Source organism: Psammomys obesus, unplaced genomic scaffold (genome assembly GCF_907164565.1).
Source record: "Psammomys obesus unplaced genomic scaffold, mPsaObe1.curated_primary_1811, whole genome shotgun sequence".
Lineage (NCBI taxonomy): Eukaryota > Metazoa > Chordata > Mammalia > Rodentia > Muridae > Psammomys > Psammomys obesus.
Genome location: NW_026585685.1, coordinates 1,041,421 through 1,058,366, shown reverse-complemented (window position 1 = coordinate 1,058,366; position 16,946 = coordinate 1,041,421). Strand labels below are relative to the sequence as shown.

Here is a 16,946-nt window from a genome sequence, read left to right as displayed (position 1 = left end):
CTCTCTCGCCTTTTTTTTTTTTCTTCATTTGTCTCTCTCCTCTCTTTCTCCCTTCCCCTGTGTTTGGATATGCGTGCATGTGTGTGTACGTGTGTGTGTGTGTGTGTGTGTGTGTGTGTGTGTGAGAGAGAGAGAGAGAGAGAGAGAGAGTTGTGAGCTAAGCTACCGGGTAGGCATACTTAGGACAGAAGGAATCTATTGTTGGGAAGAAAAAAGCAGGCAACAAAACCAGGATGAGGGATAAGAATCAGAAAAAAAAGTTTTGAATGTGGTCAAACTATTAGGTAGCTTCATGAGAAATTTCTGGGGCCTAGGATGCCTTGTTTTGAGGTGAGGTAGAAGGCACGACTATCCTGTTTCATATCTGCACGTGGTGGAACAAGCTACTTAAACATCTCTGCTTTGGCTTTCTCATTTGTTGAACTGAGGTGATAGTGTCTTGGTAATAAGTTCAGGGTTTCTATAAAGTGGTAACAAACAGAAGACCCACTCCAAGGTATGGTGCTTGGGATACAGCAGAGAGATTCTAAATCAACACCAACTTCTCTGTCTTTTCTCCTTGTTACCACCCTGCTGACAGCTAGGAGGCCGCCTTTCCAAATTCTACCCACCCCTGACCTTTTCTTCTCCTCTCATTCAGATAAAGAAGCTGTCAAGATGACCATAGTCAACCCCAGCTTCACGCCTGCACTTTCGGGGTGCTTACAGTTACCTTCACTGTGCTTTGGGGGTGTTCACACTTGCATTAACAAGACCTTTTACTATTGTAAACTGCAGCACGCACATGAAAAGTGCCCACAGTGCGATTGCTTCAGACGACAGCCATGCAGAGAAGCCCCAGAGCTGCCTCCAGCTTGTTTGCGTCTTAAGAACCACAGCCTCCTTTGCTAAGTTCTCCTGTGGCTGTAGTTTGTGGCTGTATGGGGACTGTTCAGGTTTCCACATGTAAAATTGTTCCAAATAGAGATACTTCGTTTTTCCCTCTTCAAGGCCTACTTTTACCTGACTTTCTTCTCTTGACAAGTTGGCACGGATGGGAAAGAGGGCTCCTGGGATGCACCCTCCTGATCAGAGAGGGAAAAGAGCTCCCACTTTCACTGTGGTATATAGTATTTGTTGTCATTAAAAACAACTTTCATTAAATCTAGAAGTTTTCCTACTAGGCTTGTTTACTAAGACTTTTGTCATTGGTTACCATAAAAATTTAAATACCTTTCACAATATAATCTATAAATTGAGCTGAGTTTTTTTTTTCAGTAAAATGTTAATTAATAACTCATATTGTTTTTTTACAGTGTATGTATTTTCTTTCTGATCCTCTTAAAATGTAATTTTGTTGGAAGATATTATCATTTGGTATCTGCTCAACAGACTTTCTCATATTTTATCTCAGAATTTTATATCTATGTTCTTGACTGACTTTGTTTCTTTTCTAACCATTTGATAAATTTTGTTATAATGTTTATGCTAATTTCACAAAATGACTGATTCTATTTCCTGGAATAATTTTTGTTGAGATTACAATGCTCTTTTTCTATTTTTGAGTGTTTGGCATCATTTGCCAATGACATGACAGCTCCAGGCTGGATGTGTCCTACGTAAGGTGGTTTATGAACAATTCAGCAAATTGTGGCTTATGAACAATTCAATATGTTGCTTACAAGGCTATTCCTATTGTTTGATCATTTTTGGTAAGTTACAAAATTCAAATAATTTGCCCATTTCATTCTCAAATTTAGTAGAATAAAATTGTTTACTTCCTCTTCCTGTTTTTGTGGCATTAGGGATCGAGCTTGGGGCCTCAGAGATGCCAGGCAAGGCATCTTTTTTATCTTAGATTCTTTTCATTTTTAATGTCAGGACAGGGTCTCTCCAAATTCTACCCTGGCCTTGAACTCAGAGGTAGCTCAGATGGTCCCAGAACCTGTGCTATTCCCATTAGTGGCTCCGGTAGCTGTGGTTCCAGGCCTGCTCCTCCAAACTCAGCTCTCTTTATATCTTTTCAATCTCTACAGGTTCTGATTGAAGTCTGTATCTTCATCCCCAACAGCATTTTTATTTCTGAGAAGATATTATTCTTGATATGGTTATTTGTATCTTCTTTCTCTGTTTTTTGTTTGTTTGTTTGTTTGTTTGTTTTTGGTGACTAGTGTCATATAAAACATTTGGCAACTTACCTTGCTTTTCTCAAATAGCTGCTCTTTTATGGTTTTGTTCTTCTATTTTTATGTTCGTATTTTTTTTTTTGTTTTGTTTTAATCCCACTGATTTACTTCTATGCTTATAGTGCTTCTCCTGCTACTTACTTTGTTCACCGCTATGGTTAGATCTCAGGAAGTGCACAGGTTCACTGCGTTGAGTTTTCTGTGGGAAGAGTGAACTGAGAGGATGCTTTGAAACACAGAGTTGGAAAGGGAGAACTCAGTATGTTTACTTAACCAATTAACTTAGATATTGAGTCTTTTTTTTTTTTAATCAGCTGAAGCCAAGAAGTATTTACATTTAAGTGATGCCTGTTCAACTTGTCTCTTTATTTCTGTTTAAGCTTAACAGAGTCTACATACACTTTCACTCACCCAAGGACTCCAGATGGGGCCATGTGGGCATATTGGTCTCTTTCTCTGACACCTGTCTGTTACCAGCATCCAAGTGTCTCATGGTGTCAGAATTTGGGGGATTTTCATATCTCTCTGTGTCTTGCTCAGCTTTGCCCACATTCTGGTGCATGAATAGTGTTCTGTCTCGGCTTTCAGTATCTAGTCAGGATGAAGAGCATCCATTAGACACAGTACCTGGATAGCTGCCCCCCACCCCTTCCGTGCAGCGCACCTGTCTTGACCGTCTGCACGTTCATCCTGTGGATGTACTGCTGCCTGATCTGCTTCGCGAACCTAGCAGGGTTGTCCCAAGGAATGTTGAAATTCTCAGTGTCTGTCTCACTGATCACCTTGGCGGGTTTGAGCTGTCCTGCCTCATCCACCTCTGAGAGCTTCAGGCTCTCAAAAGTAAACACCTTGAAGGCTCGTTCTACTTCATTCCAGCTCAGCACTTCTGTAAGAGAGCAGGACCCCGGCCTCAGGGAAGGCTCTTATTAGTACATGATGCAGGACTGACAGGTGCAACTGAGGGGCTCCGGGGGTTCATGTGACGATGGGTGTTGGCCTGACTTTAAATACAGGCTTCATAAATCTTCAACAAATATCAAGAGTCCCGGGAAGTAAGAAAATCACAGTGAAAATATAATAGATCTGAGGGATACTCCCAGACAATGTCATAGCTTAACCAGTGTTTGGTACCATTATTCACTTGCCTGAACTTTCTAGGGTACCATATTGGTTTAAATACCACCTGTAAAAACTGCTACTTTCCTTAAGCTGTACTGTAGAGCAGTAATAGAACAGTAATAAAAACTGCATGGTACTGGCATAGAAACAGAATGGTGGATCAATGGAATAGAACAGAGGACCCAGAGGTAAACCCACACACTTATGGACACCTGATCTTTGACAAAGATGCCAAAACCATACAATGGAGAAAAGATAGCATCTTCAACAAATGGTGCTGGTCCAACTGGATGTCTACATGTAGAAAAATGAAAATAGATCCATACTTATCACCCTGCACAAAACTAAAATCCAAGTGGATCAAAGACCTCAACAGAAAACCAGACATATTAAATCGGTTAGAAAAAAAAGTGGGGAATACCCTTGAACTCATTGGCACAGGAGACAACTTCCTGAACAGAACACCAACAGCATAGGCTCTAAGAGAAACAATCAATAAATGGGACCTTATGAAGCTGAAAAGCTTCTGTAAATCAAAGGATACCATCATCAAAACAAAAGGACAGCCTATAGATTGGGAAAGAATCTTCACCAACTCTCTATCTGATAAAGGACTAGTATCCAGTATATATAAAGAACTAAAGAAGCGGAAAGGCAGCAAACCAAGTAATCCAATTAAAAAATGGGGAACAGAGCTAAACAGAGAATTCTTTGTAGAGGAATATCGAATGGCAGAGAAACACTTAAAGAAATGCTAACCGTCATTAGCCATTAGGGAAATGCAAATCAAAACGACCCTGAGATTTCACCTTACACCCATCAGAATGGCCAAGATGAAAAACTCAAGTGACAACACATGCTGGAGAGGTTGTAGAGAAAGGGGAACCCTCCCCACTGCTGGTGGGAATGTAAACTTGTACAACCACTCTGGAAATCAATCTGGCGCTTTCTCAGACAACTAGGAATAGCACTTCCTCAAGACCCAGCCATACCACTCCTAGGCATATATCCAAAAGAGGCTCAAGTACACAATAAGGACATTTGCTCAACCATGTTTGTAGCAGCTTTATTTGTAATAGCCAGAAGCTGGAAACAGCCCAGATGCCCCTCAACTGAAGAATGGATGCACAAATTGTGGTACATCTACACAATGGAGTATTACTCAGCAATGAAAAATAAGGAAATCATGAAATTTGTAGGTAAATGGTGGGACCTAGCTCCTGAGTGAGCTGTCCCAGAAGCAGAGAGACACACATGGTATATACTCATTCATATAGACATAACACCGTATACACCTACTAAAAACTGTACATCTAAAGAAACTAATCAAGAGAGAGGACCCTGACTAAAATGCTCAATCCCCATCCTGAAATGCAAAGAGGCTGGACATCAGAAGATGAAGAAAACAGGAAACAACCTAGGAACCTGCCACAGAGGGCCTCTGAAAGCCTCTGCCCTCAGACAATCAAAGCAGACGCTGAGACTTATGGCCAGACTTGGGCAGAGTGCATGGAATCTTACGTAAGAAGTGGGAAATAGTAAGAGCTGGAGAGGACGGGAACCACATAAGGAGAGCAACAGAACCAGAAAACTTGAACACAGGGAACTTCCCAGAGACTCATACTCCAACCAAGGACTATTCATGGAGATAACCTAGAACCCCTGCACAGATGTAGCACATGATAGTTCAGTGTCCAAGTGGGTTACATAGTAATGGGAAGAAGGACTGCCTCTGACATAATCTGATTGGCCTGCTCTTTGATCACCTCCCCCGGAGTGGGGAGCAGCCTTACCAGGCCACAGAAGATGACAATGCAGCCACTCCTGAGGTGATCTGATAGACAGAAGGAAGGAGAAGAGGACCTCCCCTATCAGTGGACTTGGGGAGGAGCATGCATGAGGAAGGGGGAGGGAGGGTAGGATCGGGAGGAGAGGAGGGAGGGACTTATGGGGGAATACAAAATTAATAAAGTGTAATTAATAGTAAAAAAAATAAAAAATTAAAACAAAACAAAACAAAACAAAACAAAACAAAAACCCCTGCTACTTTCCACATTGGCACTTCAAGGTTTACCAGTGCTTCATGGTGTTTATTCAACTGTGTCCAGTATATAGTCACCGAGCTATCAGTGACATTTCAGATTTGCTACAGGTGCTTAAGATTCAAAGAAGAACATGAGCTGGTTCTTAAACTTTCAAAGTTCAACATGGTGGTTTGAGAGGTAGAAGCTACAAAAATAATTTAATAAGATTGCAACAAAATAACAGTCACATAGATTGTTCCAGATTAATGATTCATAGATCAGCTTAATCCCCCACCCACCCAAAGATGAATCTAAGGGCATGGAAAAACAGCACAGGGATCCAGAAGAGAGACAAGAGAGAGGCAAAAGAGTTACTGACTAAATAATTTTTGATCTGGGTATGGTAGTTGACGCCTAGCAGTTAGAAGGCTGAGGCAGGAGGATTATCATGCATTCTAGGCCAACCTGGACCAAAATTGACAAATAATGATGATGATGATGATGATGATGATGATGATGATGATGATAATAATAATAATACTAATAATATTAATAATAATAAATACTTTTCTGAGTACCCACCGGGTGTTAGTAACTACATTTGAAAGTGTGTCAGTAAGCGGGCTCCTAGATGTCATAGAATACTACTGAAGTGGCTAGAAATATACCAATGTATATGACAGAAGAGATAATAAAAAAGGAAGCTAGGACATTGGAAGCAAAAGTGGAAAGGCTGTGCTCTTATTGTATGCTGAAGACTGAGGGAAAAAAAAAACCACCTCAGATAATAAAGCAAAATGAGAAAGGAGAAGGAGCATGTGACGAGAGGCTTGAAACTTGGCAAGCACAAAGTTCCAGCAGCATGTGTGTGACTGACACTTCAAGGAAGCACAGTGGGGCCACTGCAGATACAGCAGGTTAAGCTGACGAAAGCCTTTCAGGGGAGGGGATTCGTAGCCTGTGGGAGACACCTTTGGTTTCACTCTGAGTAGAGTGGGTGATTATAAGCTCTGGTCGAGGAAGGCTCATGAGCTGGTGAACATTTTAGAAAGGGTGTTCTAGTCACTATGTGGATAAAAGACTGATAGTGAAAAGGTGAAAAGCACTGAAAGTGGTGGGAGAGCTGTTGAAACAGCTCAAGGAGATGTGATGAACCGGCCTGGGGTGGTCCTGAGGCGTGGTGGACATGGAATGTAAGTAAAAATGAAACAGGGTAGCCTGGTGGTGGTGGCATATGCCTTTAACCCCAATACTCAGGAGGCAGAGACAGGCAGATCTCTGAGTTCTGAGTCAAGCCCAGCCTGGTCTACACAGAGAAACCCTGCAAAAGAAAAACACGGGTTGGTCCAAGATGGCGGCAACCAGCGCAGACTGGTTGCACAGTCTGAGGCACAGAAACTCTGAAATTGGTGACTGGAGGGGCAGCTGAAGCCAGAACATCCACACTGTTGCTTCCTGGGTGAGAGGGGGCAACCTGTGAGCTGGGACAGTTGGATCCAGGTCCCCCGTGAATGTCTCTAGGGACTGAGATTGGCAAGTGAAATTCAACCTCCTGCACTTCCCCTTGCCCCAAGCACGAACCTCCCTGCTTGGTGGAAGCTGCCGGCAGTGTCCTCTGCCCCAAGCACTGGCCTCCCTGCATGGCTGAGAGGGCAGTGATAGCCCAAGCCCAAGCCTCCATGCTTGGTGACTGAGGCTGCAGAGGCAGCTACCCCAAGTATAGGCATCCCTGCCCAGTGGCCAAACAGTGGACACAACTGAGCTGATGGATCTCCTACACTCTCATTTGCCCCTGAGGGCCCAAATCTGAGAGTAGAGAACAGGAAGAACCCCTGTGCTTTCCAATTAGGCCTATGCAAGTGAGTGCACCTTTAAGTGAGTGCTTGTAGAGCCCCAGATCCAGGGTCTCTCTACAATAGCAGCCAGACATTGTATTCTTTCCACCCACACCCCCACTGTGGGCATCATAGGGATCCTGGTACAGCATTCTTAACACTGAAGTCCCTCTTCTGTGGTTCTACCCAGGCAAACCATATCTGGAGCCCAGACAGATCTGAATACCAGAATATCAGTACAACAGGCCTATAGGCCACTGAGGTATTCAGGGCACCAGTGCGTGCACATTACACCTGCGAAGAGCCCTAGCATCCGCACCCCATCTGGTGCTTAAGCACCGCCACCCTTTTAGGCATCTACACTCTCTAGCACCCTCTCTCTCAAGGCACACTGCCACACACACACCCGTGCTTGTGCACATGTGCCTGCAACCTTCCTCCCTTGGCTAGGCTGAAACACCAACATCCACTCTCATCTTCTTGAAGAATACTCCAGACACCAGAGACAGATGGACCCAGTAGAAGTACAGATAAACAATGAAGGTTACAGATAGCAGATGGCTAGAGGTTGGTGTAAGAACATATCCAACAAAAATCAGGACAGAACATCATGATTTCACCAGCAACCCCCAAAATCAATGGATATTTTACTGTATCAGAAACACGAAAATGATTTTAAAGCTGTTTATTGAGTCATTAGAGGCATATAAAGAGGAAACAAACAAAGCTCTCAAAGAAATACAGGCAAATGCAGCCAATCAAATAGAGGCACAGGTAGAAGCACAGGTAGAGGCACATAGAGAGGAAATGAACAAAAAAATAGAGGCCATCATAAAAAGACAGGAATCATCATTCAACAGATGAAGGAAATGGTACAAGACATAAAAACAGAATTAGAATCAATAAAGAAAACACAGAGAAAACCCTGAAGCTGGAGAACTTAAAGAAAAGAGCAGGAATCACAAAGGTAAGCATCACCAACACAATAGAAGTGATGGAAGACAGAATCTCAGGCGCTGAAGATACAATTGCAGAAATTGATACATCTCTCAAAGAAAAATTAAAATCGTAAAAGTCCCAAACACAAAATATCCAAGAAATCAAGGACACCATGAAAAGACGAAATCTGAGAATAATAGGAATAGATGCAAAAGAAGATTCCAGGCTTCAAGATCCAGAAAATATTTTCAAGAAAATCATAGAAAAAAAAAATTCCCAACTTAAAGAGATTTCCATAAACATACAAGAGTCCTACAGAACACCAAATAGACTAGAGCAGAAAAGAAACTCCTCACGTCACATCATAGTCAAAACACTAAATCTACAGAACAATGAAAAAAATATTAAAAGCAGCAAGGGAAAAAGGCCAAGTAACATATAAAGGCAGACCTATCAGAACCATACCAGACTTCTCAACAGAAACTATAAAAGCCAGAAGGGCCTGGACAGATGTCATGCAGACTCTAACTGAACAAAGATGAAATCCAGACTACTATACCCAGCAAAGCTTCCAATCAACATAGATGAAGAAAACAAAATATTCCATGAAAAAACTGAACTTAAACAATATTTACACAGCAATCTAGCCCTACAGAAGATACTAGAAGGAAAACTCCAATCTAACAAAACCAACTACATCCAAGAAAACACAGGACATAGATAACCTTACAACAAAAAATAAAAAAATAAAAAAAAAACAAGCACACAAGCACATTATCAGCAGCAACTCCACAATAAAAGGGGCTAACATTCATTGGTCACTATTATCTATCAACATCAATGGACTCAACTCTCCAATAAAAAGACACAGACTAACAGAATGGTTGTGGAAACAGGATCCAACATTCTGCTGCATCCAAGAAACACACCTCTGCAACAAAGATAAACACTACCTCAGAGTAAAGGGCTGGAAAAAGGTTTTTCAAGTAAACAGACCCAGGAAAAAAGCTGGAGTGGCTACCCTAATATCTAATAAAATAGACTTTTAACCAAAATTAATCAGAAAAGTTGAGGAGGGACACTTCATTTCCATCAAAGGAAAAATCCACCAGGAGGACATCACAATCCTGAACATCTATACCCCAAATACAAGGGCACCTGTATTTGTAAATGAAACATTATTAAAACATAAATCACACATTGAGCCCAACACCTTAATAGTGGGAGACTTCAACACTCCACTCTCACCAAGGGACAGATCATGTAGACAGAAGCTAAATAGAAAAATAATGACACTTATAGAGGTCCTAAATAAAATGGACCTTTCTATAGAACCTTTCACCCAAGCTCAAAAGCAGTATACCTTCTTCTCAGCACTCCACAGAACCATCTCCAAAACTGAACATATAGTCAGATACAAAGCAAGCCTCAACAGATACAAGAAGATCAAAATAATCCCTTGAATCCTATCAAACCACCATGGCCTAAAACTAGACCTCAACAGCAACAGAAATATCAAAATGCCTACACATGCATGGAAACCAAACTACTCTCTACTCAACGACATCTGGGTCAGGGAAGAAATGAAAAAAGAAATTAGAGACTTCCTCAATGAAAATGAAGGTACAACTTACCCAAACTTATGGGATACAATGAAAGCAGTGCTAAGAGGAAAGTTCATAGCACTAAGTGCCTCCAGAAAAAAGTTTGAGACATCTCATACAAGCAATTTTATGGCACACCTAAAAGCCCTAGAAATAAAAGAAGCAGACACACCCAAGAGGAGTAGATGACTGGAAATAATCAAACTCAGAGCTGAAATCAATGAATTAGAAACAAAGAAAACAATTCAAAGAATCAACGAGACCAAGAAGTTGGTTCTTGGATGAAATCAATAAAATAGACAAACCCTTAGCCAAACTAACTAAAAGGCAGAAAGAAACTATCCAAATCAGCAAAATCAGAAATGAAAAGGGGGACATAATGACAGACACTGGAGAAATCCAAACAATCATTAGGTCACACTACAAAAGCGTATATACCACAAAAATTGAAAATCTAAATGAAATAGAGAATTTTCTTGATGGATTCCATTTACCAAAATTAAATCAAGATCAGGTAAATAGATTAAATAGTCCTATATCCCTCAAGGAAATAGAAGCGGTCATCAAAATCTCCCTTCTAAAAAAAAAAAAGCACAGGTCCAGTTGGTTTCAGTGCATAATTTTAGCAGACCTTCAAAGAAGAGATGGCTCCAATTCTCTTCAAACTATTCCACAAAATAGAAACAGAATGAACATTACCAAACTCATTCTATGAGGCCACAGTCATCTTCATACCTAAACCACACAAAGACCCAACAAAAAGGAGAACTTCAGATCTCTCTCTTATAAACATTGACACAAAAATACTCAATAAAATACTCACAAACCGAATCCAAGAACATATAAAAGATATCATCCACCATGACCAAATAGGCTTCATTCCAAGCATGCAGGGGTGGTTCAATATATGGAAATCCATCAATGTGATCCACCACATTAACAAACTGAAGGAGAAAAACCACATGATCATCTCCTGAGATGCCAAAAATGCATTTGACAAAATCCAAAACCCATTCATGTTTAAAGTTTTGGAGAGATCAGGGATACAAGGCACTTACCTAAACATAGTAAAGACAATATACAGCAAGCCTATAGCCAACATCAAACTAAATGGAGAGAAACTTAATCCCACGGAAATCAGGGACAAGGCAAGGCTTCTCCCTCTCCGTATCTCTTCAACATAGCACTTCAAGTCCTAGCTAGAGCAATAAGACAACTGAAGAAGATCAAAGGAATACAAATTAGAAATGAAGAAGTCAAAGTATCATTATTTGCAGATGATATGATAGTATACATGAATGACCCCCCAAATTCTACCAGAGAACTCCTTCAGTAGATAAACACCTTCATCAAAGTGGCTGGATATAAAATTAACTCAAAGAAATCAGGAGTCCTCCTGTACACAAAAGACAAAAGGGCTGAGAAAGAAATTAGGGAAACAACACCCTTTACAATAGCCACTAATTACATAAAGTACCTTGGTGTGACTCTAACCAAGCAAGTGGAAGATCTGTATGAAAAAAAAAATCAAGACTCTGAAGAAAGAAATTAAAGAAGATATCAGAAGATGGGAAGATCTCCCATGCTCATGGATTGGTAGAATTAATGTAGTGAAAACGGTCATCCTACCAAAAGCAATCCACAGATTCAATGCAATTCCCATCAAAATACTAACACAATTCTTTATAGAACTTGAAAGAGTAATTCTCAATTTCATATGAAAAAACAAAAAACCCAGAATTGCTAAAACAATCCTGTACAATAACAGATCTTCTGGAGGTATCTCCATCCCTGATTTCAAACTGTACTATAGAGCAACAATAATAAAAACTGAATCGTACTGGCATAAAACAGAATGGTGGATAAATGGAATCGAATAGAAGACCCAGAAATAAACCCACATACTTATCGATACTTGATTTTTGACAAAGAAGCCAAAACCGTACAATGGAAAAAGACAGCATCTTCAACAATGGTGCTGATCTAACTGAAGAAAATCTACATGAAGAAAAATCTACATGAAGAAAAATTCTACATGAAGAAAAATCAAATAGATCCATATCACCCTGCACAAAACTAAAGTCCAAGTGGATCAAAGACCTCAACATAAAAACAGACAGACTAAACCTGTTAAAAGAAAAAGTGGGGAAGAGCCTTGAACTCATTGGCACAGGAGACAACTTCCTGAACAGCACAGGCTCTAATATCAACAACCAATAAACGGGACCTCATGCATGAAACTGAAAAGTTTCTGTAAAGCAAAGGACACTGTCATTAGAACAAAACAGCCTACAGATTGGGAAAGGATCTTCACCAACCCTGTATCTGACAGAGGGCTAATATCCAGAATATATAAAGAACTTAAGAATTTAAATACCAACAAACTAAGTAATCCAATTAAAAAATGGGGGTACAGAGCTAAACAGAGAATTCTATGTAGAGGAATATCGAATGACAGGGAAACACTTAAGAAATGTTCAATATCCTTAGTTGTCAAGGAGATGCAAATCAAAACAACTCTGAGATTTCACCTTACACGCATCAGAATGGCTAAGATAAAAATATCAAGTGACAATACATGCTGGAGAAGATGTGGAGAAAGGGGAACCCTCCTCCATTGCTGGTGGGAGTGTAAACTTACACAACCACTTTGGAAATCAATCTGGCACTTTCTCAGAAAATTAGGAATAGTGCTTCCCCAAGATCCAGTTACACCACTCCTAGGCATATATCCAAAATATGCTCAAGTATACAATAAGGACATTTGTTCAACCATGTTCATAGCTGCTTTATTCATAGTAGCCAGAATCTGGAAATAACCCAGATGTCCCTCAACTGAGGAATGGATACAGAAATTGTGGTATATTTACCCAATAGAATACTACTCAGCAATTAGAAACAAGGAAATCATGAAATTTGCAGGGATATGGTGGAAACTAGAAAAGATCATTCTGAGTGAGGTAACCCAGAATCAGAAAAACACACATAGTATATACTCACTTACAAGTGGATATTAGACATATAACATAGGAAAAATATGCTAAAATCTGTACACCTAAAGAAGCTAAGCAAGAAAGAGGACCCTGGGTAAGATGATCAATGCTCAGTCACAAAGGCAATTGGGATGAACATCAGAGGAGGGAGAAAACAGGGAACAGGACAGTTGCCTACCAGAGGAAGGCCTTGAAAGACCCTACCCAACAGTGTATTAAAGCAGATGTTGAGACTCATAGCTAAACTTTGGGCAGAGTGCAGAGAATCTTATGCAGGAAGGGGAGATAGGAAGACTTGGAGGGGACAGGAGCTCCACAAGGAGAGCAACAAAACCAAGAAATCTGGGCACAGGGGTCTTTTCAGAGACTGATACTCCAACCGAGGGCCATGCATGGAGATAAGGGTGCAATGTAAAGGTGTATGTGTGGCTGTTAATAAGAGAAACAATGTACTCACCGCTCGTACAGAAGTGCATGAGCTCATGGATGGTGGCGAGCCGCTTGGTGCTGTTCCACGGAGGGGCCAGAGGGAACTGAAGGAACTCCCACAGAGGCAGCTTGGACTGCATCTCCTGTTCAACTTGAACTGCGTCAAAATTCTTTTGGTCCTTACAAATAAAGGAGAGAGAGCAACATGGCAAGAAGACATTCATGGTATGTCTTATGCATATGGAGAAGGCTAAACATGATAACCTTCACTCTCATTATCTGAGAACAGAGGAAATCAGGAATAACTGAAGATGACAAATTCAGTATTTAGGATAAGGTCAAAAAAGCCAGTTCTCACTTTTCCAGAAGTTCCTAGAGCACAAGTACAACTCTACAGCTGAGCCTTCATTGCTGGTGACAAGCTGCCCAGGTTTTGAGTGGACTCATATATCCATTCCAAAGTCCTTTGCTGGCCTCCACTAGTGTTTCATAGCAGCAGATATTTAAAGCAAATACCCATATTTTTTTTCAAGATTCATTTTTATTTGTGCGTATGCTTGCATGTCTGTGTGTAGATACCCTTGGAGGCCAGGAGAGACTCCTGGGAATTGGAGTTAAAATAAGTTCTGAGTTGCTTGGCATGGGTTTTGTGGATTTGTCCTCTGGACCAGCAAGGAATATTTTTTTCTTTTTTTTAATTCTTTATTAATTACACAGGGACTGTCTCTGACATGAACTGATTGGCCTGCTCTTTAATTACCTCCCCCTGAGGGGGAAGCAGCATTACCAGGCCACAGAAGAAGACAATGCAGCTCTGATGAGACCTAATTGGCAAGGAATATTCTTAACTGCTCAGCTACTTCTTCAGCCCCTCACCGTAAAGCTTTAATGCAGAATTAATGGTGACAATCAACCCAGTGGTTAACTCGACCTCTGTGATTAGGCAAGTGCTCTTTGCTGACATATGCCTTTCTCCCCTCCTGTTTTATGAGCCCCATCTGTCAGGAGGTATCTGTTCTACACACTACATTTCATTGGCATTGGCTGATAAGATCATCCAATGAGATTCCCCGCAACTAATGCATCACAAACACACCTTCTTACATGAGCTACGGGAGGGAGGTGGCAAAATTATTACCTTCAGCGCATGCTTCTTGTGGCCATGCGTGTCATGGTAGTTCACGAGGAGCGGGCCTTTGGGCTCCGGTTTGGGTTCACTTTCTCCTTCAGTTAAGAATATCTCCTGGAGATTCTATTTAAATTAAAATAATATCAACTGAGTGAGATAATGCATACTGGTTTTTTTTTTTTTTTTCAAAGTACAGAGACTCTTTGGCTCACTCATGCTCTGACCTTCTTTTCCTTCTCAGAGAGGCAGAGTGAAGGCAGGATTGACACAATATGAGCTGCAATTCTGTAGTCTAACCCATCTGCTCTCGGGGGTGGCTCCACCAAACTCGGTGGGATGAGATCTTCTTCAGTGGCTACAACCTATTGAGGAGAGCGGTTGGGAGGGGGTGGGTTAGTTCTCAGTTCTTTGCTGATGCTCATGCATTCTCATGGCTCTCAGTAAGGAGGAGGCAGGTCCATCAAAACATTTGTGGTAATGGCACCAAAATGTCAGTGATGCCAAAAATAAAGGAGAACCCTGAAAACAGTTCTCGGAAAACTTCAGGTTCAACATACATCAACATACATCTAAGCATCGTCGTCACCACCGTCCAGGTACTGTGTGGTATCTGCACACACGCTGACTCCCCTGAGCCTGGCACATACTTGATAAAGGAGCCTCCCACAGAGGGCCTCTGAAAGACTCTATCTAGCAGTGTATCAAAGTAGATGCTGAGACTCACAACCAAACCTTGGGCAGAGTGCAGGGAATCATGTGAAAGAAGGGGGAGTTAGGAAGACCTGGAGAGGACAGGAGTTCCACAAGGACCAAATATATCTGGGCACAGGGTTCTTTTCTGAGACTAATTCTCCAGCCAAGGACCAGCCAAGCATGGATATAACCTAGAACCCCTGCTCGGACATAGCCCATGGCAGCTCAGTATCCAAGTGGGTACCCTAGGTAAGGGGAACAGGGACTGTCTCTGACATGAACCCAGTGGCTGGCTCTTTGACCTCCCCCCACCCCCGCCCCACGTGGGAGGAGCAGCCTAGCTAGGCTACAGAGGAAGACATTGCAGCCAGTCTTGATGAGACCTGATAAGCTAGGATCAGATGGAAGGGGAGGAGGACCTTCCCTATCAGTGGACTTAGAGAGGGGTAGGGAGGAGATGAGGGAAGGAGGATGGGATTGGAAGGGGATGAGGGAGGGGGCTACAGCTGGGATACAAAGTAAATAAACTGTAATTAATAAAACTGTAATTAATAAAAAACCAAACTAAAACAAAGGCAAATGACTTACATGGTTAATTCATCTCCATAGATTTGAACTGAGGAATAGGGACTTCAGGCCAAGGCCTCATTTATTTATTTATTCAAATACAGAAAAATGTAGAACAGTTACCTTAATGAAGGCAAAGCGGGGTCTAGAAAGATTAATTGCCTTGTTCAGTTTTGTGTGGGCAGCAAGCAAAAGAAGCTGAATGTAACCAAACACCCAACATGAACATCCAATCAACAGTCTTCTCCTTTGCCTCTAAATATTAGCATCGTTGTTATAATTTTGTATTCTTCTACAAGGTGGATCAGCTTTGGCAGTGTGACTGACATTTTGGACTGAGTGTTTGGAGTTTTGGGGGGCGCTGCCCTGCACACTAGAGTATTTAGTGGCACTGTTGGCCTCTATGTGATACAAATGCCACCCTTCCTATTGTGAAACTACTCCTCCACTCACTGCAAAGTGCCCGCAGGGAAGCAAAATAACTCCCTGATGAGAAACACTGCTCTAGGAGAAAAGAGTCCCATCGTCTTTACCTTTGTTGAGCATTCTGTCGTTCAGAACACTCACTACTGTTGCTAGTTTGTAGCTTCCAGTTATCTCGTGGGTTCACTGCCATCCTAAAGAAACAGTTAAAACTGTTCCATCTCGGAGAAGCTGAGCTCTAACATCTAGTCCTGCAAAATGGCATCCTATTACTTCAAGACTTTGGTTTTCTTACCCCTTGCTAGGTCTTTATTCATCCCACTCATATCTACAGGAAATCTGTCAGAGGAGGGGACAAAGCCATCCTTCCTGTTAACTGGAGCTTAGTAGGTGGTTTTGGAATAGCCACTGTTTTGAGTTGATTTGAATGAAACAGGGGCATCTATGGTAAATAAAGTCACGAGACTGCAAGACTTGAGCATCTTCAAATTTTAGAGACTTGAGCTCTTTGAAATGCATTCATATAATAAAATCATTGGTTTCACTAAAACCTTCTAATGTAAAGGAAACTATTAGTGTAACTGTCTAGAAAATGAAGGGAATCGGTACACATAAAAAACATACTCCTAGCATCAACATCAGGCAATTCTCAGGCACCTGCAACTGCAGTTCCAAAGGATATAACTGCCTCTTCTAGCCTCCATTGGTCCCTGCATGTAAGTGATGGGCATCCATACATGAAGGCATTCACACAAACATAAATTTAAAGAAACAAATATTTAAAGATTAAAGGCCATTAGCCAGCTGATCCCCTGTTCAAGTTCTTTTCTTCTTTCATTAAAATAAGCCTGCTGTCTTAGTTTGCTTTCTGTTGCTGTAATAAAACACTGACCAGAAGAAACTAGGCTTTCAGGTTATTGTCCATCATGGAAGGAAGGCAAGGCAGGAACTCATGGCAAGAACCCATGACAGGGTTCTGGAAGCAGGAACTAAAGCAGGGACCTGAAGCTTACTAGCTTCCATGGC

The 16,946-nt window shown here is 41.4% G+C and overlaps 1 protein-coding gene across 1 annotated transcript in view; it reads right to left on the bottom strand.

Moving 5' to 3' along the window:
* Spag17 (sperm associated antigen 17) overlaps positions 1-16,946 on the bottom strand; it is a 214,246-nt gene that overhangs the window by 91,432 nt on the left and 105,868 nt on the right. Inside the window, exons 12-16 of the mRNA XM_055628204.1 lie at positions 14,462-14,599; positions 14,247-14,360; positions 13,137-13,287; positions 2,830-3,051; positions 2,577-2,756 (exon numbers count right to left, since the gene is read on the bottom strand). Of these exons, the coding sequence (XP_055484179.1) occupies positions 2,577-2,756; positions 2,830-3,051; positions 13,137-13,287; positions 14,247-14,360; positions 14,462-14,599 (805 nt within the window). The remainder of the gene's footprint in view (positions 1-2,576; positions 2,757-2,829; positions 3,052-13,136; positions 13,288-14,246; positions 14,361-14,461; positions 14,600-16,946) is intronic.